The 26,996-nt window shown below is 39.4% G+C and overlaps 1 protein-coding gene across 1 annotated transcript in view; it reads left to right on the forward strand.

The window, feature by feature from the left end:
• Nucleotides 1-26,996, forward strand: part of CCDC6 (coiled-coil domain containing 6) — a 143,399-nt gene that overhangs the window by 106,425 nt on the left and 9,978 nt on the right. The window contains exons 4-7 of the mRNA XM_077125252.1: nucleotides 11,052-11,155; nucleotides 13,037-13,197; nucleotides 15,866-16,022; nucleotides 19,848-19,948. Coding sequence (XP_076981367.1) covers nucleotides 11,052-11,155; nucleotides 13,037-13,197; nucleotides 15,866-16,022; nucleotides 19,848-19,948 — 523 coding nt within the window. The remainder of the gene's footprint in view (nucleotides 1-11,051; nucleotides 11,156-13,036; nucleotides 13,198-15,865; nucleotides 16,023-19,847; nucleotides 19,949-26,996) is intronic.

The raw sequence follows: 26,996 nt of genomic DNA on the forward strand, positions 1-26,996 counted from the left end.
AGGTTCCTGTTTCTCCAAGTCTTTGCCAACTCTTGTTTTCTGTTTCTTTTTTATAATAGCCATCCTAGTGTAAGAAGTGTTGTCTGTGTTTTCACTTTTCATTTCCTTAGTAATTAATGATGTTGAGCATCTTTTCCTGAGCTTTTTGTCCTTCATATGTCTTCTTTGTAGAAATGTCTATTCAGATCCTATGCTCATTTTTAAATTGGGTTATTTTTCTTAGTGAGATTTAGGGGTTCCTTATATATTTTAGATACAAATCCCTTGCAGATATGTTTTGTGAAATCTCTCATACTTTGAGTTTCTTTTTACTTCTTGCTGGTCTCCTTTGAAGCACAAAAGGTTTTCAGTTTGATGAAATATAATTTATCTGTGTTCTTCCTTTGTTGTTTGTGTTTTTAATGTCGCATCTAAGACTCCATTGTCAAATCCAAAACCACGAAGATTTATTCTTATGTATAGAGGTTGTAGTTTGGCTCTTACATTTAGGTTTTTGATCCATTTGGACTTAATTTTTGTGTATGGTGAGACAGAGGCTCAGCTGTGTTCTTTAGTCTGTGACTGTCCAGTTGTCCCAGCCAGTTTACTTTTGAGTTTCAGTCTTCTCATCTGTGTCAGGTATAGTCAGTGAGTCAGATGATTTGCAGGGAGCTGGGCACATAAGCACATAGCATTGGGGAGCTCCCGCTATTTACTTTAAAATAACCTATATTCTGAACCTCTGGACCTGATGGTTTGAACGGCAGAAGGGGTGTTAGAAGGCCCATATGTGTTGGCCATGACACGTTCATTTTGAAAGGGTGGCTTGGGTTGTAAAGCTTTTTAAAATGTAGGTACTACCCTATTCTCTGTAAAGCAGAAGTGAGCTGGGTCTGAGACTCAGTCTTGTGTTTCCTCCACAGCTGGCCTGGGTGTGGTCCTGTGCGGGGAGGTCTTCACAGTAAGTGCATCTCACCAGGAGACAGCCCTTCTGGAGGGCGATTTAGTCTTCAGGCAACTTGTATTCTCTTAGGCTTAGAATCTGGGATCCTTCCATTCTTTAAGTAGAAATGTTGACAGCTTGTTTGTCAAGGCCCCTGACCTCGAGGAGGTATTGGGGAAATAGGTGGTGTATTTTAACTTTTATCAGGAAAGAAAGGACGTTCTAGGTTTCCATGCCTCAGTAAAGTGGTTCTTAGTTAAGGGTACAGGACAGCCTTTTGTCTTATTTATCTAGAAGGTAATTTTTTCAAAATACAAACCCAACTAACGTCACAACCAGTCCACATATAAATCTAATGCCGGTTATTTTAGAATCTGTAGTGATTGTCTAGTGAGTTACTTGAACCATCTGTATGTCTTCCTAATATATAAAGCAGTGAATTGAACAGCTAGTGGATTATGTTCAGGTTTGTGCCTGCAGTTAATTTCTTTGAGATTCACAAACAGTTGTATGGTCATACTGGACCTTGTTAGGGTTCCATTCGTGCTAATAGCTGCCCTTGCAGATTTTGGCTGCAGAAGTAATCTATTGTGATAACCCTAAGTAGCACCTTGTAATTTCTGTGTGCCATTTTGAAAGCATAAATAATAACCCTGTTCCTGGAGGGTACTCTTGCATTAAAGAGAGGAAATTTAGTGACCATCATGCATGCTTTGCAGCCCAATTACAAATACTGTCTCAAAATTTGGAAGTCTCAGAACCTTTTTTTATTGAATGTTGCATTATGCTAGAAGCCCATTGCTCTTTAAAGAAAATTCAGCGAACATAGAAGTAGAAAAATGAAAAAGAATAAACACTGACTAGACTCCAATACTCCCAGAACAACTGTCATTGATATTTTTGTCTTCATCTTTCCCTCCTTCTTTTCTTCTCCTCTTCCTTTTTTAATAAATGTGTGTGTAGTTTGTTGTCCTTTATTTAAACAACATGCCTTGTGGTGCCCTCACCACTTCGTAACCTTTGAAATCCACTTGGTGGAAATTTGATAACAGCAAATCCTCGAGGATGTTTGAGAAGCTTTGATACGAGCATATTGTAGTGCCTATTTGGAAAGATGGGAAAGAAGCCACAGGTCATAGCTGAACAGTAAGTAGAGCCTTGTGCTTTGGAAATCAGCAAACTGAAATCCAGACCCACTACCCAAAAGAAGCTTCAGCAGGCTCTCTTTTCAGTAGATTTTATTTGTTTTGTAATCCAGAAGTTGTCAAGATATCATGGAATAAACAGATCCCAACTCCAGTCCTGTGATGGTAGGCTCCAGCTCTGTCAGGGGACATGGATAAGTCTCTGTGTAGCTTGTGAAAGAGAATAGAGTCCCCCCCGAATTCCTTTTCTAAACAGTATTTCAATTAAAAGCAAAAATTCACTGTGTTACATCTTAGCAGACTTCTAAACATCAAGTAATGCTTGCCCCATGGATCAGTTTGCAGAGAAAATGTTAACTTGATAGGAGAAAAATAAAAATGTTATTTCCTGCATGAAGGAAGAGGCACCTCATCGTGATCCCACAGAGTATGTTGTGGGGTCATGCACGCGAGTCAAAAGATTCTGCCTCTTAAGTTAAAGGGCATTGATGTGCTTCAGTAAGAGCAATAAAATCCAGAGAAATTGTGCCAAGATTTTCTAGCCCCTTGTTATTTGGACGTGCACAAAGTCTCCTTCTTTATGATAGGGTAAACATTTAGTTGAGGACTTAAGAGGAGTTTTCCTTAATTTAACACCTATGACAAATGGAGGAATGGCTAGATAAAGTTAACATATCTGTTTAAGAAGGTGAGATGACTGCAGTAATGACTAGAAAGATACTTCTTTTATGAAGGAAAGTTCCATTTTTTATAAAGCACATCAACAGAAGTGTTGCTAAATGTTATTTTTTTAAAAAAGCTTATTTGACATAATTGGCTGATGGTAGCCAATGAGATGTGTGTATGTGCAACAATTGTAGATATGATTCCCCAAGGACTTGTCCACTACACTCTTAAAAGCAGCAAAAGAATATACGCCCAATAATTTGAAACCAGCTTTCTATCAATGGTACTGGTTTGGTGAAAGACTCTCCTAGAATTATGAACCCAGTAAATCTGAGAGAAGGGAAGGTTTTGGCAATGCCCAAATAGAAAAGTTTTGTACCCGGCATATACACTCCTGAGATCCTTATGTTGCTGGCATCTATGATTTTGTGTAATATTGTGTTGATGTGAGAATAATGACACCTAAGTCCAGAAACCATTTAACCAAGGAAAATTATATGTGTGTTTCAAAAATCATTCTTCATTTCTCAGCATCATTGAACAAAAGCAAAATTTATTGATCTGGTCAGCTGTCAAAATAGTGCCATTTCCCCATATTAATAAAGATGTGACATTACTATGGTTCTGAAAATATGTCAGTTTCAAAGAACAAATTTTTAAAGAAACTACAGATCTGGAAAAGAAACAGTGTAAGCTATGGTAAAGAATGTTAACTCTGGGCTGTCTGGAAAATTAGCTATCAGTCTCCCAGATAGCTAGGCTTCCACTCTCAGTTATCCTTATAAAAATTGACAGGCTCATTCTGTATTTTATATATGTAAATTAATACTCTAAGCTAATGGATGTACTATAGCTCAAGTTATATTAGGAAACTCAGTTTTTAAAAAAATAATTAGGTTCTTATGTAAAATATTTCTGTTATAAAAGTAATAAATGTTCATTAGAAAATATGAGGGGAGTGGATAGGAAAAAAGCAAGAAGATAAATTATTAGCAATCTTACTTTCCCCAAGGGGCAACAACCATGTTTATCTTGTGATATAGTTATTTCTGACTTTTTTCATCTTTTCATTTTTCTCTACCAGTGTCTTTCTGATATACATAGATAGAATCTTTTCAGCTATAAATTTGACCTCTTAAACTTGAGCATGACCATTCTTTCTCCCCTTTTCTCTTTACTGTTTGGTCTTCCACCTGTACTTCTCTGGTCCTCACTGTGTAAGTCCTGGTGATGACCTAGAACTTGTTCTGAATTCTGAAACCAGCAGCAGCTTGGTTAATCAAATAGGCACCTTGGGGGATCTGTGGTCTCTGAACACCTGTCTTAACTCATTTGTAACACAGAGTGGCTGCTTGGTTTCTTTTAAAAAAAATATTTTCCAGAAGGTATGAATTAGGTGTCTTTTAGCCTAGGATGAGGGTTGCCAGGGCTGAGCAAAATTGTCCTGATTGCCTAAACAGATGCCAACACAAGCAGTGCTTAGTTAGGTTTTGCTTGTCTCTTTTGCTTTACTTTGGAACGGCTTTGTCATTCAGCAAGGGCCATCGTGCCTCAGCTATTTCCAGGTCAGTTGTGCATGAAAGATTTTAGCAACCCCACACGAATCCCATTAGTCATGCTTTTCCAATATATACATAAAACTTTGATGAACTCTGATGTATTGGGAAAGTAAAATGGAATGAGATAAGATCTTTTAATGTCTCTGCTCCTGTGGTAGAAATAGAACAATGTTCATTTTTTTCTAAGTGTTCTATTTTTTCATTTTTTTTACCCACCAGGTTCAGCACTTTGGACACTTGAACATCTATGGTATTAGGTATTAAAGTGATAAAGTGATAGGAGATTGGGCTGACCCTTCAGATATTACCTGACCTGGAAGGGCTTGGAGAGAAGAGGTGTTGTGTTGTTAATGCCCAATATGCACTTGTTTTCTTAAAAAAAAAAATCTGGTCAAATGAGAGTTTGGTTTAATGTCATAGATCTTGGATTACTCTATTTCTTTTCTTTTTTTTTTCCTCTTCAAACCCATATTTTATGGGCTTTAACTTGCTATTTCATTTTTAAACATTAAGTACATTCCTTTTAATATCACTATTTTCAAAGCATCTCTGCTGTGGGTTGTGACAGCCGTCCGATCTGTGTTCTGTTTCTATGGGTAGCTTTTATTTCAGGGGATTTTCCTTTTCTTTCGTTGCGCTTGGATTTGGGAACTGTCTTAGTTACAACAGGCTGCTTTCCAAAACTTGGTTTTCAAGTCAGATGTCTGATGTTCAAAATGCATTTTCCCATGGAAGTGATGATCAGATAGTAGCTAGACTAAAACCTTTTGGGGTAGATTGGTAAGAGCCATAAAACTTTTCAAAATCCTACAGTTGAGTAGAACAGTTAAGCTAAAGTTCTCATCAGGCTTATTTTTATTTTTTATTTTTTGCCAAGCATTCCTTCTTCCCGTGCCCACTCTGCATGATAGATAGTGCTGTGAAATGGGGACAGGCTCTGTGAACCCAAAATGTGGTAGCATGGGGAGCCCCTCTTTCAGCTGCCCCCCACCTTTCCTGCTAGTTTGGTTGGCGTCAGTGTCTATCTGCTGAAAGGACAAGTGAGACAGACTGTGAATTCGAATGAGCCAGCTATATTTTTTACATTCTAAGTTTATCCACAGGAGAAGTTCTGTATTTATTTTGGGAACATAATAAAGAATTCTTGGGCTGACATTAATTAACCCACAGTGAGAGGGAGAGCTCCTGAAGAGGAGTTAAAAAAAATGGCAGTTCTCTGAACTGACGAGAACTGCCATAATTATAAAGCAGGCTTTACAGATCAGGTGTATTTGTTGGTGCTGAGTACTTGCAGAATAAGCACAGTCAGAAAGGGCTCAGGTTTCCCCTGAGGATTTGATGTTTGATGATGGATGGGTCAGTGCCTGCTGCATGAATGCTAAATGGAAGAGTGAGCAGATATTATTACTAGGAAGGAGATCAGGAAGAGTATTATTGGTAGAGACTGGCGTAATGAAAGCAATGTGCCATGGGGCCGATGTTTCCATTTCAAGCAAGGATATCTGACTTATTACCCTGGAAGTTTAACACATACTGTTTAAGAGTTGAAGATTTTTCTGTGATCAGGATGATCCAAGCACTAAAAATTGACCTCTCTCTGAATTACTGAGGTTGGCAGAACTGGAGTTTATGATTTGGCTCTGAATATATGGGATGTTGAATGAGATGGGCAGGGGTTAAGGGGAAGGGCACCTCTGAGAAACAGCTTAAGGTGGGAATTAATCAGGTGACTTAGTATGATTTCCTCTAATTTCTCTGCCCTTTAGTGTCATTGAGAGCTCCTTGGCAATACTGAGAGGTTGAGATTTTTTTAAAAGAACACAGCAAGATAAGAGATCCTGCTCTTTCTAAGGCTAAAGGCAGTGTTTACCCCCATGGCATAGCCAGCCTATGTAATGAAATATCCAAGAATACAGGCTGCTGAGTTGGGGCCTGCTGTGCTGGAAGTTGAACAAATTGGGACAGCAAACCCAAGTTTGCCCATCCAGGGAGCCCTGGGTCACTGTGGTGGAAAGAAAATTGATAGCAGGTAGCTCTACCAACAGGTACCAAAAAGGCATCAGATTTGTCTGTGGTTTTGACCCATGTTTTCCTGCTTTTGCATCTTTCTATCTATTCCTCTATTAGTCTCCCTAGGCAGTCCTTATTTCCCTGCCATCAGGGAAATCCCTACTTCCCACCCTGCCACCCCCAAGTGTGGTTGACAAGGAAGATAGACACATAAAGCACAGCATAATTTATCCCAAGTTCTCTTTTCCCTCAAGATCCTCTGTTTTGGGTGGTTGGACATGGTCCAGCTCTTTTGGCCACCAGGGGACCCTTCTTCATTCCTATCCTATAGGTAGCTCTTTTCCTGAGTCACATCATCTCACAAGCAACTGGTTTCCTCTCTTCTGAAATGAAAGGGTGGATTTATATCAGTTCTCTTGCTGCCTCTGGCTCTGACTGTCTGTGACTGTACTGACTCTGGCTGAAGACAGGTGTTTTATTTGAGACCATTCAGAGAATGATAGAATGGATCTACAGTGGACCTCAGAGATCCGTCTAGGCTATTCTCATTTCATGCATGAGGACACTGAGGCCCAGGGTGGGGAAATGACCTGCCCAAAGCCATATACCTAGTAAGTTACACATGGGTAAAGAGAGCTTTCTCTTGATTTGCATATTGGAATTATGTGTTAGCATTATATATATGTTTACTCTAAACTTAAAAGTAATTGGGTACTCTATACCCGACGTCATATTACAAATGATGCATTGCTTGAATTTTTTTCTGCTGAACAAGTACTTCCTATCCTGCTTTTAGCTTTTAATTAAGTACGAAACAGAGTCCTTAAAGATGAATGCTTTGGAATTTTTTTTCCTTAAAGAAATGGCTCTGAATTGTACTTGAAAGATGGGCCAAAAATGTCATGAGCACAGGAAATCACAAAGTTTGGCAGGAGTTCTGTGAGATGTTCCAAGGTTTCTTCCCGTTGCTGCACATAGGAGCTGCTTCACATGCTGAGAAACATTTGTGTGTGAACTCGCTCCAACTTCACCTCACTATTTACCCCCCTGTTTTTGTGTCCTTGAACTCTTCTTCAGAATCACATCCCACCCAAGCCAAGAAACTATTTTGAAACAGTGTTTTCTGTTGACTGTGATCTTGGCTCATTTACTTGTTAAATAAGCTCATCGATATTTACATATGACTTGTTATATGCCAGACACTGTTGTCCATGATGAGAATCCACCTTTGAACAAATGGTCAAATCCCTGACCCTGTTAGCATTATATATATGTTTACCCTAAACTTAAAAGTAATTGGGTACTCTCTACCAGACGTCATATTACAAATGATGCATTGCTTAAATTTTTTTCTGCTGAACAAGTACTTGTGAAGCTTTACAGTCTAGAGGGTGGGGCAGAAGTAAAGCAGATACCCAGAGATGGTAATTATAATAGCAGGTGTTAAGTACATACTAAGTGCCAAACAGTTTCTGCAATGATGCATTGCAGAAAAAAATTTAAGCAATGCATCATTTGTAATGTGACGTCTGGTATAGAGTACCCAATTACTTTTAAGTTTAGAGTAAACATATATATAATGCTAACACATAATTCCAATATGTAAATATAATTTATGTGGGTTAACACATTTAATGTTTACAATAATTCTATGAGCAGGGCATTATTTTTTTAATGTTTTTTTAATTGTTAAATATAACATGCAAAGAAAAGAAAGAAAGCAATGATTTTCAAAGTACACTTCAACAAGTAGTTATAGAACAGATTTCAGAGTTTGTTATGAGTTACCATTCCATTTTCAGATTTTTTCTTCTAGCTGCTCTAAAACACTGGAGGCTAGAAGACATGTTTTTTTTTCTTTTTTGTAAAAATAACGTATACAAAAACAATTAATTTCAAAGCACATTGCAACAATTAATTGTAGAACAGATTTCAGAGTTTAGTCTGGGTTACAATTCCACAATTTTTGGTTTTAACTTCTAGCTGCTCTAAGATACTGGAGACTAAAAGAAACATCAATATAATGATTCAGCAGTCATACTCATTTGTTAAACCCTACCTTCTCTATATAACTCCACCATTACCTTTTATCTTTCTCCCACTAGTTAGAGGTATTTGGGCTATGCCCATTCTAACTTTTTCATGTTGGAAGGGGCTGTCGGGAATATAGGATGGAGGATGGAACTGGTTGATGTTCTGGAGAGGCTGGCCTCTCTGTATTTCAGCACTTGTTTGGTCCAGAGACCTATCTGGAGGAGGTAGGCTTCTGGAATGTTACCCTAGTGCATGGAACCGTTGTAGAATCTTGTTTAACTCCCGGGTGTTCTTTAGGCTTGGCTGGAATGGTTTTGGTTGGAGGTTGGCAAGTTATGATAGGTATCAGTGTTTAACTGAAGCTTGCATAAGAGCTACCTCTACAGTAGCCTCTCCACTATATCTGAACTCTCTCAGTCACTGATACCTTATTTGTTACACTTCTTTCCCCCCCTTTAATCAAGATGGCATTGTTGATCCCATGGTACCAGGGCAGGGCATTATTTATTTTTAACTCCCTATTATATTAGTTTCCTGGCTGCTCCAACAAATACCATACAATGGGAGTTTATTGGCTCACAGTTTTGAAGCTAGAATAGAGATGTTAGCTAGCAGTGGTTTTTCCCTGAAGACTGTGGCATTTTGGGACTGGCTGCCATTGATTTTGATCCTTGGCTTTTCTGTCATATGACAGTGAATATGGTGGCTTCTTCTCCTTTCTCTTCCAGGTTCTATTCACTTCCAACTTCAGGCTGCTCCCTGTAGCTTCTCCTTCCAGTCCAATTTCCTTTGCTTTTAAAGACATCAGCCACACTGGATTAAAGCCCACCCTCATTTGGTTTCGGCACCCCGTTACAATATTATCTTCAAAGGTCCTGTATACAAAGGGGTTCACATCCATAGGATCAGGGCTTGGGACCAGAACATGCCTTTTGGGGTGACATGATTGGATCCCCAATACCTATTCTACAAGTAATGAAATTGCATCTAATAACTTTCCCAGAATCTTCCAACTAGTAAATAGTGGAGCTGGGATTTGAGTCTGATATTGGACTTTAGATCTGCCAACCACCTCACTATAGTGAAGGAGAGAAGTTTAATTTAGAAGGATTCTCTTTTAATGTGTAAACTGCTGCTTTGCAGTATATCTAAAGTTAAAGGAAATACACTTTTCAAATTGCCAGTCATTGCTAAAGCAATTTTTGTAGTTTTGGGACATAAAAGGTAAACCTAGAGTTCTGTAATCATATGAGAATGTTTTCCCCATCCCTAAACTTAGGAGTGACCATTTCGTTGATCTTTAAATCATTTCCCCCCATGTTTTGATTGTTGTAAGTTCCAGGACAGCTGATTTTATACATATTCATTGAGGCCTCGTAGTGGAACAATTAGCTATTTGCCTTCACGGAGTTGTCCTGTGTTCCTTGTCTGATTATAGACTGAGCTTTTATCCTCCTTGGGCTCCTTAAGGAACCTGATGGAATTATAGATATACTAATCATTTCTATGGTTGGGATTCTCTGCACCAACATTAAACTGCTGTGAGACAAGTTTCAGAGAGAGGAACTTTATTTTGATTTATTTTAAAGATAAACTCCAGTTGTTTTCTGATGTTTGATGCTTTTATGGCTTTAAAAGACTACATTTTATACGCGGCATGGACTTACCTTACTCTTTGTACCAGGGATCTTTGACCAGTGAGGAGAGCTTGCTTCTGCGACCCGCTGCAGGACTCTGAAATCTGCCACTTCGGCAACAATGATTTCTTAATAAACATCTGAGAAAGGGAATTGCTACTGGTTGAGGGGGAAGCATGCCACCAGTAACAAAGTCTTTCTCTTTTTGAAAAGTTTCCTCTTAAAATTATTTAATATCTCAAACATATAGACAGAGAATATAACACATTCTTACTACCCGTCTCTGTGAAATCTACTTATCATTGCACTTGTATCCCACTTACCAACACTATTTTTCTTATCACTTGTCCCCTCTATCAAAATCTATAATTGGCTCATTACTGTGTTGAATCCAATGGAATATAAGTTTCATGAGGGCAGAAATTTTTGACTTCTTGATTCACTGCTACGTCCCTGTTATCTAGTCCCTGCCATTGTTCTCACTATTTATTGAATATTGCTAATTATTAATTGAATACATTAATTTTCTTCTGTTATATGAAATGGAATGCAGTTTGGGGTTCCTTCCCCAACTGTATATACTCTCTGCCAAATCAAATTTCCCTTTTTCCCTTCTTTCCCAAGGTACCCAGTAGTGTGAATTTGGTATTATCATTTTCAGGAATGTTTTTTATTATTTAGTACATATTTATGTCCATCCACTAACCTCTAAGTGGGATTGTTTTTGAGTGTTTAAGAGTTATGTAAATTGTGACGTAACCTTTCTGTTTTAACATTGAATAGTATATATGGGACTAGGAAACAGACCCAGGTCTGCCCTGGTTGGTTTTCCAGGTGCCTTGAATAAGTGCTGGGGTGAGAAATGTGATTCAGTTAACCATTCGCGTCTGCAAATGAACTGCTAGTCTTTCCCAAATCAAGTTTAGGAACTTGATGCATTTAATGTGTCTAAGCCAGAAAATTGGCCAATTTTGTAGTTTTCTCTACCCAAGGAGGTCATAATTATTCAATCAGAAATCTAGTTAACAAATTTTAAGTGGCCTGCTATTCTCAGCACAACTTGTTTTCCTTCCTCTAGTTGAGACGAGAGAAGATCGACCTTGAAAATACATTGGAGCAAGAACAAGAAGCACTCGTTAATCGTCTCTGGAAAAGGATGGATAAACTGGAAGCTGAAAAGCGGCATGTTTAGTCTTGCTGTTCACTGTGGGATGATGTGTGTGTGTGCACGCACGCGCGTGTGTGTGCGCGTGCATGTGTCTAGAGTTCTGTTCTGTTTGAGGAATAGCACCAAGTGAACAATGAGGCAGCTTAATTCCTTGCATTTTAATTTGCCAAAGGAAATGACCTATTTCACTGATAACTGAACAGAGCTTCTGAAGTATTCCGTGTTGGCCATCTCTTTATTATTCCCTATTTTACTGTCCCAGCAGAATTTTTTTTTTCATTTGATGTTAAAAACTATGATGAAGTTAGTCCTGGGAGCTACTGTTCACCTTTAAGTTGTTCTGAAGGATGGTTCCAGTTTCACCTTCTCACCTTATTGAACTGGCTTCCTCAGTTGTTTTCTCAAGTATTAAGGACATACTATGTGCTATTAACTATTATGCACCTCTGAAATATAATTCATTAGGAAAACATATGTTAATGGTAAAAATTCTATTTGTTTCAAAACTCTACCATAAAGAAATCCTAGTTCCTGTTTAAGGTTAAAATTATTTTTGAGTTAAACGTATGTATGTTGATGTGAAATGTCATTCAATTCAGCAGCAAATATTTCTTGAGCCCCTTTGTGCAAGGTACTGCCAGGTCCTTATTCTGAAGCACTGCATGCTCTGGGAATGGGTGGGGCAGGCCTTGTAAGAACGATTGGGAAAGTGTGTGGGGTGCATATCTGGGTGTAGAAGTTGCATTTCTTGAAAATGGTAATTAATCCACTTGTTGGGATTTTTTTACTTGCTAACCAGAGTCCTTCTGCCAAAAACATTTGGCAATTTAGATGAACATCCATAAGTTGTTTTGAGGTCAACTCTGGATTTGTAAAATATAGATACCACAAGCTTTAAGGTAATTGAAATTTAAAGAGATGGCTACAGCAAAATGTTCAAGATGTAATTAAATCAGCTAGTTTCTGTATTACTACAGTGGTACATGTAGGGACCAGTATAATATTTAACATCAAGGGTAGGCCTGGAGGTAATTTACAGTTTGTCCTTGGGCAAACTCAAAGGTAAAAAGAAACAAAACAAAACAGAAAACTGAGCAACTTATTGAAGGAGATGTAAGAACCTGCTCATCAGCCATTCTTTGCAGAATGCTTTTGGAGCTCCCATATATCTTGGTTACAAATTATAGGTTAAACAATAGGAAATTGGAGTTTTTGCATGTCAAAAGCTATTGAAATCAGCTTTTTATATGCTTCAACCTAATATTAATAATTGGTGGAGAAGGTGACACCAACAATTATCAACCCAATAATTTTGGCTTGGTTTTGTTTTTAGCTTTTTACCTTTGCTGTGGCCACAAGAAACACACTCTCAGTCCAGTTTGTTATGTCTTCAGGACTGATTTTGCAGGAGAGAATTTTAGAAGTCAGTTTGATTACTCTTCACTCACCTTAGCAACCAAACCTTTATGTATTACTGACCTCTAAGGTCACAGAATGTACAATTCATAAGTTCCAAACAAAAGTGTTGAGAGAGAGGAATTCCTTTCATGTCTCTGCCCTAAACCCAACTTGTTGAACATTTAGTCATCAGATAATTCTGAGTATCTGCTCTAGGCCAGGCATAATCACAGACCAAATATTCAGTAGTGTTTAATTACCAGTGGTCACTTAAAAGAAGGAAAGAGGGTAGATCCTTCAGCTTCTGACCTTTGAGTGAGATAACAAGGTAAAAGCAAGTAGAAATTGATGTAAAATGAGAAGAGGAGTTAAGCAGCCTTGTGCAGTCTGGCAATTAGCAGGAGCTTGCTTTCAAATCAAACTCTGTAGCTAATATTTTGTTTTGTCTTTTAAAGGCAAATTGTTTTTCACTGTTGAAATTTTTCTTTTTAATGAAGAATCCTACAGGAGAAATTAGACCAGCCCGTCTCTGCTCCACCATCGCCTAGAGATATCTCCATGGAGATTGACTCTCCAGAAAACATGATGCGCCACATTAGGTTTTTAAAGAATGAAGTTGAGAGGCTGAAGAAGCAACTGAGAGCTGCTCAGTTACAGCGTATGTAGACACTAGTTTTGTTAAGTGTTTTTTTTTTTTTATTTTTTTATTTTTTGAGGACAAAGAAGCAGTGAGTGGCACTTAGTTCCTTACTGTTGGCTTGGTTTGGACTTAGAGGATGAGTAATGACTTTTCCCCATCATCTGCCTCATCCTCCGTAGTGGAAATGATCCTTGTCTCTTTTGGATGCAGCTATGACCCTCACACTTCCAGCCTGAATGTATCTGACCCTTAGCTTCTCTCATAGTAGTTCTTAATTCTGGCTGCACGTTGGATTCACCTGGGAGCTTTAAGTATTGTTAGTACCAAGGCATCATCCTCACGGATTCTGACTTAATTGGTCTGGTGGGGGTGGGCATAGACACCATCAACTTGAAAGGGAATGCAAGATGCAAATACTACCTTTGAAACATTTGGAAACCACCTTTTGGCGTCTGCCTGGAAGTCACCCTTGGTTGATGCTATCTTTGACTAAATGTCCCGAAATAGCTGAAGATGAGGGCAGATGTAAGTTGTAGCCCCTAAGTGCTAGGGAGCTCTGTGTGAGAAAAGGTAGGAGGCTTTTTAGCATGAGGCTGACTCATGCTAAACCAGTCCTTTATGTAGCTTGAAATTCCCAGGTGTGGTGGTGTGCCAGCAGAGGGCACCCGTGGCATGTCAGCTGTCTGGGTCTGTAACAACTGAAGGTGTGACCTGGTGCCTCCTCTGTGCCTCTGGCTTCTGTGTTAATTGCTGCAATGTCAGGAAGTCTTCCATCCATTGATCCTAGCACCCTTCTTGTCTACCAGATGCTAAAGTGTTGTCATTTTTGTTGAAAAGCAGTGTTCCCTCTTAATTTTTTTCTTGGAAACTTGTGAATCCTTAATTCCATGAAACCTTCCTATTTATGGAAAAGACAGGCAGCTTGCCCTGACAAACAGTTGCCCTTCTGGTTCTAGAAACAGTAAATCTTCCAAGTGGCCAGTCGTGTACTTTCTGTAGAGCTGCTGAAAATTCTGCACACTTGTATATTTGAGGTGAAATAATTTAAATTGTTTGTATTAAAAGTGTGTGTTGTAAATGTTTTCCCAGCATGCCTTCAATTAAAGAGATTTTTTTTTGCCTTTGGATTAGCCAGCAGGGTTTCCGGCTGCATTGAAAACAACTGAGAGATTTAGTGTTTAGTACATATAATAGTGTTTAATAATTTTGCCATTTTTATTTGACTCTCTAAATTGAGGATATTCGAGAGCTTTTATGTATTCTGTAATAATGCTGCTTTGGAAATCATTGGGTACTTATCATCCAAAGTTATTATTTGGTAAAAGGCCAAAGCTTTGAGAAGTTTCTTAAAACAATAACTAATTTGATGATCCTTGGGAGTCATAATAGGGTTAATTTATGGGAGAGAATGTGGCATTTGACTCCTTTTTTCTTAAATTTGGACTTGGCTAATAATAAGGAGCAGTAACATGTAGGAGTCTCTCTTGGACATGCTCATAGCCATTTTCAATTTGTAGCTATTATTTAGAAAAGATAAGCATATGGATATTTTGCTTTTTCCAAGTTCATTGGATGAGACAGGGAAAAGGAAAGAAGCAGGGAAATTGGTGGACACTGATTACTGATCAAAATAGTTATTTTGATTATACTGTAACAGCAGATTCTGTCTGAGGTAAACCAGAAATTAGGGTCATGTTTATAATTTATTGGAAGGGTGCTGTAGTACACCAGAGAATCCTAGAAACAAAAACCTTGGACAGGCAGGGGTTGTGGTGGCTCCAGGGAACTTAGTGGAAGGAGATTCTAGAGCCTCACAAAATGTCAGTTCCATATTTCAGATCCCTGGGAGAGAGAGAATCTGAAATATGGAACTGGCTCAGCCTGGGTCCAACGTTTAATCCTGGGGTCAGTCATCACTAGCCTGGGAGACAGGTGCTGTAATAGAGCCCTGATATATGGGGGTGGCTTCTGAGAAAGGGGCATTTGTGTAAAGCACCATCTCAAGAGGTACTGACTATGCAGTCTTCACCTGCTGCCGAACTCAGAAAAGCTGCCAATGATTTGGGGCAGAAGTCATTCATACGCACACCCAGAATTACACAAACTTGAACCATCAGTCTCAGGTTTTCTTGTTTATTATTTTCATGAAAAGGATTTGAATGGTCATCTAGAGCAGCTCGTTATAGTGGTTCTCAGTGTGCTGCCATCACATGCCCAGGGGACATGCTAACTAGTATGACACTGTGACGGTGAAACTTTGGCCATGCTGTATTGGAGTTGATGGAAAGCAAAACTGGTGCCTAGAGAGGAGCCAGTTTTATTTTCCCAACTTGGCCTCTGCCCCTTCTCACTCCAGCAGCACAGACAGAGAAGATGTCTGGTAGCTGCCACCTCCAGACTTAGCTTTATTTCCTCTTCCATGTAAAGCCCACTAGAATGCAGGCGAATGGAAATGAAGATGACTACCTGGAAACATTGACTTTATATGTTTTCCTAAATGTTAATCACTGGTGAGCTTTGATCACTGGGGCACACTTCAATCTAGAGCTGATATATGTGTACGTGAGAACTGCAGTGTAGGAACAGTTCCCTTGTGTAAGGCATCAGAGCTGGATTGTACTCTTCTTTTTTAAGATTTGGGTATGTTGCATAAAGCATGGTGTAAGTAAGAACTTTGGCTTTTCAGATTCAGAGAAAATGGCACAATATCTGGAGGAGGAACGTCACATGAGGGAAGAGAACTTGAGGCTGCAGAGGAAGCTGCAGAGGGAGATGGAGAGAAGAGAAGCCCTGTGTCGACAGCTGTCTGAGAGTGAATCCAGCTTAGAAATGGATGATGAAAGGTGTGTGCACGTCTCATGAGCCCTATCAATAAACCATGCTCCAAGGGTCCTCTCTCTGCATCCTTTTAGATGCGGAGGACATGGCTTAAGCACTTATCTATTGTGATGATTAATTCTACCACACTATAGTAGATGCTGAGGTTGAGACAAATGAGGAAAATTGGATGTTCCTCTTGGACACAAAAGAAGAGAAAAACAATTCCTTTCCGAAACTGGTGGGGAGATAAATGGAGCTGGGATTATGTATAGAATGGCAGGATTTGTTTGTGTTGATTAGTCTCATTCTGCCTTTGGTTTGCTTAAAGCATGAGCAGCATCCCAGGTCACAGTTCAGGTGAGCAAGCTAAGGTAAAGCCCAAGGAAACGTATGCATAAGTCCAGAAGACCTGCAGGGACAGGCAGAGGTGGTTGAAATCCTTAGGCCGTGCCTTAACACACTTGATAACTTTTGGGCCTTCTTGCAACTAATTTTCAAAAATAAAATCATTGCAGTGCATTCATCTGCTCGGGCGTCTGCATCAAACCCACCGGGCGTCTGCATTGTCCCACCGTGGATGGGCTGAAATAAGGGAGTCTTCAGTGTGTTAACTTAGAGGAAACAGTCTCAGCCTTTGTTTGCGTCCAAGATTTTTCCTTTTTTTTAAAGCTTCGTATCTTAATATCTGAGTGAGAAGTATATACCTCTTGCTTAGAATTCTTAAACATTTTTGTCCTAGGCCCCTTTTACACTAAAACATTATGAAGGACTACAACCCCCTTCTTTTTGTGTGTGGGCTATTGCTATGGATGTATATGTGAATATATATATCATGTTAGAAATTAAAACTGAAAACTTTTTAAAACCCGAGAATGCACGACACACATTCAGTGAGCAGTCATATTGGTGGTGTTATTGTATGTCATAGAGTCTCAAAGTCATAAGAGCATAAGACTGAAAAAAGCAAAAATATCTTAATATTACTTTAAAAAACATTTTGCCTTGCACATCCCTCCCTCCCAAAAGACTCTTGAGGATTCCTGGACCTCGCCCTGGGAACCACTCAGTTAGAGTGAGCAAGCTTCTAAAGCATGGGTCAGCAAACTGTGCCCTGCAGGCTACGTTCTGCTGCCGCCCCGTTTTGTAGATGAAGTCTTATTGGGGGCACCTCCATGCCCATTCAATTTATGCATTGTCTGTGGGCTCTTCCATGCCACCCCTACAGAGTTGAGTCGTTGCAGCCAAGATGTATGGCTTGCAAATCTTACAGTATTTACTGTCTGACCCTTTACAGAAAAAGTTTGCTGGTCCCTACCCTAATGGTTAATCAGGCGTGGTACATGATCACATAAAATCAGTTCACTGGGGTCTTAGGCAGAAAGCCCATAAGCGACTCCTTGTTACCTTTTTACTTTTTGTTCCCCTTTCATTTCTGGAAGTGTTTTTTCCTCCAAAACACAAATGGAAATCTTACTCCCAAAAATCTGTCGTAAGCATCCTTATGGGTGAATTTTATGTTATATAGACCACCTGGAAAATAGACCGTACTTGGGAGTAAGGTGGTTGTTAAGAGAAGCAATGAATTTAAATCGAAAGAAATTGTTTGATCAGCGGAGAAACCCAGAAATTAGAGAGTTAGCCTTCCAGGAAACCAGAGTATTTCTGCAATCCCTGGCCTTTCACAGTGTCTTATCTCAGGGTGAGGCGAGACCGAGCTTCCTAGGGGCCCTTTCCAGCCCACCGGACTGGAAAGCCAGTGTCCCAGACAGGTCTGTTAACAGCTGAGATGGGTAGTCCTGTCTACTGATACTAAAATGCGTTGTCAGAAAGCGTGTAGGCAATATTGGCATATCAGCACTCTGTTTCTGTTTGTTACTGACTAGAATTAGAGGGCGAACGAAGCTTTTTATTAGTTTTCTGTGGACAATGGTATTATCATTTCAAGGAAAATCTGAGATGTTCTATTATAAAAGTGTGTATTTTTATAATGGGAAAATAATTGATTTATACAGTAACAGGTTTTCCAATTTAAAATATCTGTGATTATGCTTCCTCGTTTGAAAAAAATAAAGATTATTCATTTCTTTCCCAAATACTTGTAAGATAAAGCTATCACCCTTTAATTCCAAATTTCACTGCTTTTGGATAGCTTCCCATTCTCTCTAAAATTCTTATCCTCTGAGAATGATTTGACTAAAATCATCAGCTAGAACACTAAATAAGTTTACTACTTTTTAAGATATGGACAAACTGCTGTTTAAATTAACCTTAGAATATGTGCGTGCTGACATGCACAGCATCCTGTACCCACTTTGGATACAAAACTATCTAAGCGCTAAGGGATGATGTCTTCTGGCTGTAGAGACAACACTGAAGCTCCTTCAGGCTTCCAGATAAACAGCTCCCCTCCACCCCACCCCACCCCACCCCCAGAACTGACATTCACTCCAGAAGGTTTACCTTACGTTTGGTAGGTAAGATTATCCCAGGTGGAGTATAGCTGCTCAATAAATACTTTCCCTTGCCCTCCTGGGAAAGATCCCCTCACACTTGGCAGAAATAAAATAGTCTGACAACTGAGATGTCTACAAATGTGTTTTATTCTTCCTTAAAGGCCACGGGCCTGTTTTAGCTACCTCGCTGGCTGTAGAATACAAGGAAAAGTCAAGCCCTCTGCCACCGTGGTTAGTTGCCTTTCACAGAATAGGAAGAATTCCTGGTGGGTATCTAGTTGAGAGAGGTGTGTCACCCCAGGGAGCCGTGTACTGTTCTGGGTGAATAAACCTAAGGAGAGATGGTTGTGTTAAGGTTCCTCTCTGAGTTGATTGGATGCCAAGGCTGCGAGGTCTCTAGGATAAGATGCACGCACATGTGGACATTCCTTCCTTTGCCCTCAGAGCCTGGTGAAGGGTGGTTTGTTAGAAAATCCCTGAACTTTGGTTCTCAAAGTGAAAGCCGAGATCCATCATGATCATACTCTAGCCTTCTCGGGTCTGCGGTGACTTCAGAATCCAGGAAGAAGTTAGACCCGGCATGATGTGGCTAAGTGTGACATAGAGTAGATGCATGGTCCTTGTGTCTTTTATTACATTCTAACATGTGATTGTTAAGCAAGGCCTGCCTTTTTTTTTTCAGTTTTGCTACACTTTAATAGTTTTTTTAAGGGATTGTTTTTTAGGTCTCCTCAGCTACATCAAATAAAAGGTACTGAGTACTCCACAGGGTACAGGGTGCTGTCAAGCACTTTAGAAAATTTACATGACATGGAGAAAATATGGTTCTTGCCCCTGAAGGAGTTTACAATCTAGGGCTCTGACAACTGAGAGTGTAAGTTATTAAGTGAACAACAAAGTGATTTATTAAAGGGCCTGCCTTTTAAAGCATCCACATTCACTTCATGAGATGCTGTATCTTTTTAAGTTTTGACTTGGTGACATAAATCTCAGTGGGCTTACTCGGCTCTGCATTTCAACCAACATTTTAAATGTAGTCATTAAAACATGGATGACCTTGTAATTCTTGGGACGGTGGAGGTGAAATCTCTACATCGCTGTTGTGCAGTTTAGATGTGCAGTGGAGAAAAGGCTGGCCTTGTCTGTTGTAGAGCACAGCTCTGTCAATAGCCTCCCTCCTGAGCTGTAATACTCCCTGGATTATGCCCCTGCTGAGTGAGGTTTGCCAAACCGGAAGCAGCAAGACTGAAATCTGTGAAATGTTTCCTAGCTGCAGCAGCACTCTCTAAATAATCGGGATTTTGACCTTGTGATGTGAACATTTTCTCATAGGAGTGTTCTTAAGAAGTATTTCATTGCAGGAGGTTGTGATCATTTCCTCCTCTCTCCTTGTAGGTATTTTAATGAGATGTCTGCACAAGGATTACGACCTCGCACTGTGTCCAGCCCAATCCCTTATACTCCTTCTCCAAGTTCAAGCAGGCCTATATCACCTGGTAAGTAAATATTCTCTGCCGTTTCTGTGACTCATTTCCAGTAAATCTAAGGCAACCCTGGATATATTTCCTTTTAGCATATAAAAATCCTGTAAGCAGAAAAAGAAAGAGCACATGTTTTTCAGAAACCTGAAAAAAAAAAACCCAGTAATAAGACTAAGCATGTTCATCTTGAAAATTTTAAGCACAAATGTTGTAGTGCTGGCTAGTGTGTTCAGTTTTTTTCTTAATGTAGAAGGAAAACCCTTTTTAAAAAGAAGACTGTCCTTAAGTGCCATTGGATTGACACAGATCTCGGGTGGGTTTTGAAGACGTATTATAACACAGTTTTACATTTTCTTTTACCATGTCCCACACACAGCTCATTTTATCCTTAGAATAATTGACATAGGCATCGTTTTTCCCATGTTAGAATTGAGGAAGTGACAATTTGGAGGTTCAATCACCACTGGTCCTGCAGGCAGGAAGTGGAGAGGCCGGGTGTGTCTGTTTCCAAAGCCTGTGTTCTTGCCAGCATGAGCTTCCTACGAAGATTCTCAGCAATTCCTGAGAGACTCAGCCCTAAGATATAGGCAGTGTAAGAAGGAACTTCACTCAGGCAGTCTGCCTCATGCCTTGTTCCTCTGAAGCCTCTCCTTCCAAGGGGTACTTGTCTGCCTCTGACCCCAGAAACTCTCTCCCTGTGGTCTCGGGCTCAGTGCCAGCAGAGCATGGGGCCCTCGGGTCAGGAGGTCAAGGAAATGATCCAGCAAGGAAGAAAGAGGAAGTGGGGGGGGGTGGTTTGGGGGTGACGGGTAAGGTGGAGGGAGGAGAAAAAAGGTAGTAGGCCAAAGGACTGCATCTTTTGACTGAAGTGATAAGACTGATGGTCTTGTGTTTGCTGGTACACAAATTTTAAACAGAGTTGGGGGGTGGAGGAGGTAGGGTGGAGAAGTTTCACCTCAGAGTAGAGGAAGGCGACTGCTTCAAAGGCTGGCAGCGTAAAGGTTTTGTGGTTTTGAAAAGTAAAACAGCTTATTGTTAGCCTGACCGCTCATTTTTTCCTGATACAGTCATTGAAGAGAAGATCTGCCCTTATGGTTGAGAAGGAGGGATTCTATTGTGATGCAAGTTGCCATAGATAAAGTGTGAGATAGAAATGGCTTAGTTTTGTGCTTTTAGAATCTGGCTCAGAACTTTGCCAGTGTAACCTTTTTTTTTGTTTGTTTGTTTAAGGGGAAGAAAGGAAAAGAAAGAAAGTCTAGCACAAAGCAGGGCAGCTTTTTTATGCTTCGGGCCAGTGTGCTCTATGTATCAGACAGGGATAAAGAGGGGCTGTTGGCAAACCAAAAGGACTTTACAACACAAATCGGTGGTATAATCGTCACCCTTTGTTTTTGCCAAAAGAATCTCCCTGAATCTGCTTCTCCTGCCCTCCAGTAGCCTTAAGTCTCTCCAAAAGCTCCCTAGCTGCCTCTCAATTTTCCCGGAGTAGCACCTGGTGTTTCAATATCAAGATAAAGATCTTCCTTTGCCTTCTGATGTATTGATGTAGAAGGAAGGTATGAGTCAGGAAGAAGCAAGGCAGATGGTTGTTTTTATAGTTGGTGGATGCTGAGTCATACTAAATATAATTTAATGTGCCACTTGATTTATTTAAAACTAAAGAAATCTCTAGATGTGTAATTTCCAATTGATTGAATATAACATTGTCACTGGAAAAAGAAAAAAAAAGCTTGAGTGTCAGGCCTTAGTTGGGAATATTACTATTGCCGCAACAAGTATTCTTCATGCAAATCTTACTCTATTTACGTAATTTTAACTTTCACTATACCTGACTCCATCGTGGGGCCATTTTGAGTATGGGGAGTGCTTATATCTACAAGATGTTCATCTTCTCCTTAAACTGTGTAATAAATAACATTTAGCTTTTGTCCTTGTAACTAGCCTAAGTGAGACTATTTTTATCCTATTTTAAGTTCTATAGCATCATCAAAGTAAATTTTATGTCTTATTTGGCAGCAGAATTACTGCCATTTGTTTAGAACATTGCAGTGCTATACATAGTAGATTAGCAAAACCTGAATATTCAGATTTCCTTTCACTTTTTAGTTTTTGTTAGAAGCATGTGTGTTTCTCAGTATTAAGCATATATAATCACTTCCTCACTGGAAATATGCTATTTGTATAGTTTTCATTTTCATTTTAAGCATCTCAGCCCTCTTTTTTCTCTTCCCATTTTCAGTTAATGTGGAAATATCACATTTTAACCACCTTGTTGAAATATTTTGAGTTCTGTGTCACAATTTGATTAAAAGATATGTTTCCTAGAACTTAGGAAAGGTCCTCTTCTTGATTATTCGTGGCACTCTTTTGGGGGAAGATGTTACTGTTGCAGTCTGAGGGAAGGACATTCCCACTTGGCATGTTTGGATGTGCCTAGAGCAAGGGTGTGGAATAATGAAGTTTACAAATCGTCTCAGCTCATCAGCAGTGGGCGCACCCCGCACCCAGATCTTGGTTTCTATATGCCATTCTCCAATAAAAAGAACCGGGACTCCTTGGAGAAATGGCTGATTCTAGGACTGGGCAGGAAATAGATGAGCCTGGAGCATCTTTAGTGCCAAAAAAATAAAGGAGTGCTCAAAAGTAAAACAATGAGGATATGCCAGAGGGATACGGGAGCCAGTGAAAAGAGACCCCAGGGGCCAAAGCAAGAGCAATTTGAGCAAAATGATAAAATTCTATTGTATTATAACCCAAAGCATAATATCTGTGAGTACCTACTGATACAAAAGAAATGATTGAGTAAATAAATAAATAGACAAGGCAAGTCTCCTGTGCAGAAGAATTCCAAATAATTCGTGTAGATTCTCCACCTTAAAAGACGGGGAGCATAAATCCCTACTTGTTAAGAATAGGTTGGGCATACTGACTTCCTTCCAAAGAATACAGCTATGGAAATGGGAAAAAAAAGAGTAATGTTCCAGTAGAGAAACATGAACACTTTTTCAGTCAGGTGATCAAGGTCCACGTCAGCAGTGATAAGCCGTGTTGGTATTTGCTATGATGTGATGAGAATGCCACTTTACCTCCACATCCACCCAAAGAACCATAACCCCAGTCTAATCATGAGGAAAAAGATCAGACAAGTCCAAATTGAAGGACATCCTATAAAATACCTGACCAGTACTCCTCAAAAATACCAAGATAAAAGCCTGAAGACTCTCACAGCTAAGGGACATAATGTAATGTGGTGTCTTGGATGGAATCCCAGAACAGAAAAACTAAGGAAATCCGAATAAAGTGTATACTTTAGTTAATGATAATGTGTCATCGTTGGTTTATTTGTTATGAAAAATTGTTAATAATAGGGGAAACTGGGTGAGGCATATGTATTGAAGAACTCTCTACTCTCTGCCACTTTTCTAAAAGTAAGTCTAAACCTATTCTAAAATAAAGTTGGTTTGCTTTTTTTTTAAACCACCAAAAGTAGAGGAGATCACCTAGTAATAGACCATAGAGGGAGAGGAGATAATCCCTCCAAACTGATCCCTTAGGAATATTGCATCTAGAGGTCAAGTCTAGGAGGAAAACCTGGCACAGGAGACTGGAAAGTTGCTGCCAAAGGAGAGGAAAGGAAATTGATGTATAGTGTCCCTGAAGTCAAGACAAAATGTTTCAACAAGAAGGGAGTGGTTGGTCCGCTTTGTCAAATGCTGCTGCAAGGTCAAGTAGAATGAGGAGTGGAGAACAGCTATTGAAACTGGCAATACGGAAATGACTGTTGACCTTAGCAAGAGCAATTTTAATGGGGTGGTGGAGACAGAAGCCAGATCAGGGATAGTTAAAGAGTAAATCGTACCTGTACTGTTTGGATTTTCACAAGCAGGATGCTACAAAGATAATGTATGAGTAAAATAATTTTTAAAAGAGAAAAAAATGTCTACCCATAGTATCTATTTTCAATGTTTTTGTTTTTTTTTCCTTTAGCAAAGAAATATTAAAGAAATTTTGCAACAATTAGGAGATGCAGCAGAAACAAATTGCCCATAATCCTTCCATGCAAAAGCAGAACTTCAGCATTTTCAGTTGTCTCCTCTCTCCTTCCCTACCCTTTGCAACTTTAGATAGTTTGGTTTCATATGAATTATACTCTTTTGCATCTTGCTTTATTCTGCTTAGTGTTTTGGCTTTTTTTTGCCATTAATTACTTTTCATTAATCTTTTAAATTAGTCTCAAACCCAACAACATATTCACAAAGCCACAGTGTTCTCTTTAGTAAGCTGGTATTGAGGTTTTGCATTCCCAACCTAACATTTTTTTCCATTTTAACCTTTGTTATATTCCTGGGCCAGATGGTGAGATGCATGATGATTGGAACTTAAGGGAAAACCAAAATTAATAAGACCTGGTTTCAGGTATCTAAGAAGTTAGCATCAACAATAGAGATCTGAGGAGTGAATTAAAAAAAATACAGGAAAATCAAACACAACAGTGAACATAATAGATTTCCTAATAGCTAAAAGTAAAATAAACTGTAGCACATCTGTATAATTGAATACAATCAGCAATAAAAATGAATGCACTATTTATACATGCAGCAGTTTAAATGGATCTTAGAAGCATTAAGCTGATTGAAAAGAGCTAATCCAAAGGGTTATACTGTATGATTCCATTTCTATAATATTCTCAAAACAACAAAATAGTGATGGAGAACAGATCAGTCTTTTGCCAGGTAGGTGTTAGGATCGAGGGGAGGTTAAGAGGCTCAGGGGAGGGTTTTGTGGTGTGTGTGTGTGTGGGGGGGGGGGGTGATGGATCAGTCCTGTATCCTGAGTGTGTGTTGGTTACACATGGGCACACATTCACACCCACAGACAGTGCTTGAAAAAACTGACGAAACCTGAATGAGGTCTGTACCTTAGTGAATAGTATTGTGCTAACATCAGTCGCCTGGTTTTGATAATACATTATGGTTATATAGGGGGTTATTGGGGGAACCTGGATGAAGAATACATGGGAACTTTCTATAGTAATTTTGCAACATCTTGTGAATCATAAACTATTTCAAAATAGAAAGTTATAATAAAAAGTGTTAAAAATTTTAAAAAGAGATTCAAAGAAAAGAGAGCTGCCAGGGCTTCTGAGATGGGCCTTGAATGAGCTAAAACTTATTGAACACTTATTTTGTGCCAGGTACTTTTGAAGTATTTTGTGACATGGACTCTTTTCATCCTCATGGCAACCTTGAGAAATAGCTACTGTAATCCCATTTTATACTTGAAGAATTTAAAATACAGGGAAGCTAAGTCACTCATCCATTGGCCTCAGTACCAAGTGGCAGAGCTGGCACCCAATATAATCTGGCAGTCTGGCTCCAGGGTCTGGGCTAATTGCCTCTCTAAAGAATGAATGAGCTACTGATTGGACTTGGACACTGGGGGAAGGAAGAAGCAGGTGGTATGGTAAAGAGAAGACACCCATGGCAAAGGCTACAGTAAGAAATCGACATGGAAGTTTGGGTCAGGAGTGAAAGTTGCAATCACTGTGGTTCTCAGCTCTAGCTACCCTGGAGATCCTGCTTCATTTAGTTTGGAGTAGGTCCTGGGCTTTGAAACTCAATATTGAGAACTGCTGAGCTAGAGCATCAAAAGATAGTTTGGAAACAAATGTAGAACCCCTTTATGCCAGCCAGAGAAGAGTGATTTATTGTTGTTTTAAGTTAGGTTTAGTTTTAGCCACAGAGAATCTTTGAAGATTCTTGATTAACAGCTTAACATATTCATAATTACCCTTGAGAAAAGTTACCCTAGCAAAACTAGAAAATAGGCTAGATCATGTTTTTTTATTGTGATTTGAACCTTGTGAGCGTCTCCATTTGGGGATAAGGATCCCCTTCCATAGCCATTCTCTTCCATTGCAACAATTTAATAAGAAATAGAGTTATATTCCCCAGAGCTAATTAATGAACCCCCCTTTCCTCCCCCAGCTGAATGAAATTCTTGTGATGTAGATAGACATCACAGTAAATGACCACTTAGCTCCCAAGAGCTTGGACTTTATCATAGACTCCATTTTGTAAACGTAAACCAAAAATCCACACTTGGTAACGGAAATATGTCAAATGGAAAGCAGCACTAATTGATAGTCAAAGAAATAAACTGTCAGCACTAGATGTTGAGGGCATGGAAAAATTCTGTGACAGGACAAGTGAGTTAGGTTTGGTGACTGCAGGTCTCGGTCATGGAAGCTGAAATACAGTAGAGGATGGATCCTTAGCTCCTTGTTTTCATGAAAAGGGATATGAAAAGAGGTAAGTGGAGCTCATGTTGCTTGGTACCCATTAGCTCACCGTAGGTAAAAAGAGACTGAAAATTGGAATTTCCTATTCAGCTTCCCCAAACTGCTCCTTTGTTTTCATGCTCTATCCGTTCAATCAGTAAATATTATGGAACCTACCTAGGCTAGATACTCTGGTATACGCTGGGAACGCAAAGATGTAAACACAGCTGCATTCAAGCAGTGATAAGTAAGTGATGCCCAAGGCTGCTGGAGCACCCATCTCTCCAAAGTCCTGCAGCTCTTAGGCAGTCAAGAGGGTAACAGTGACTTTTAGAACTTTTTCAAAATATGGATTACACCCCAGACCTCTTGAATAGTAAGGAGAATCTTGGCATGTTTACTTTTAAAACACCTTGGAGATTATTCTCAGGTTCTAGATTAAGACTCTGCAGAACATTATAGTTTTATAGCTCCTGAAATATCAGTTTCTTTCAGAATACATTGGCATGCATAGGACTTCTCTATTCCCTATATGGAATATCCTCAGTTACTAAGTTCTCAGTGATCATTGTTCTTTGGGCTTTATGGCCGTGTACTCCACACACACATACACACACACACACACACACACACACACACACACACACAAGGATCTTGTCTCATTGTTGTCTCTTTTGTCACTTCCCCTATTTTTTAATATCTGATTGTTCTTTTCTTGTATCTGCTCATTTCTTTTCCGTTTTTATTTTATTTATTTATTTTTTTTTACTTTATTCTGTATCT

The sequence above is a fragment of the Tamandua tetradactyla genome, chromosome 13 (assembly GCF_023851605.1).
Source record: "Tamandua tetradactyla isolate mTamTet1 chromosome 13, mTamTet1.pri, whole genome shotgun sequence".
NCBI lineage: Eukaryota > Metazoa > Chordata > Mammalia > Pilosa > Myrmecophagidae > Tamandua > Tamandua tetradactyla.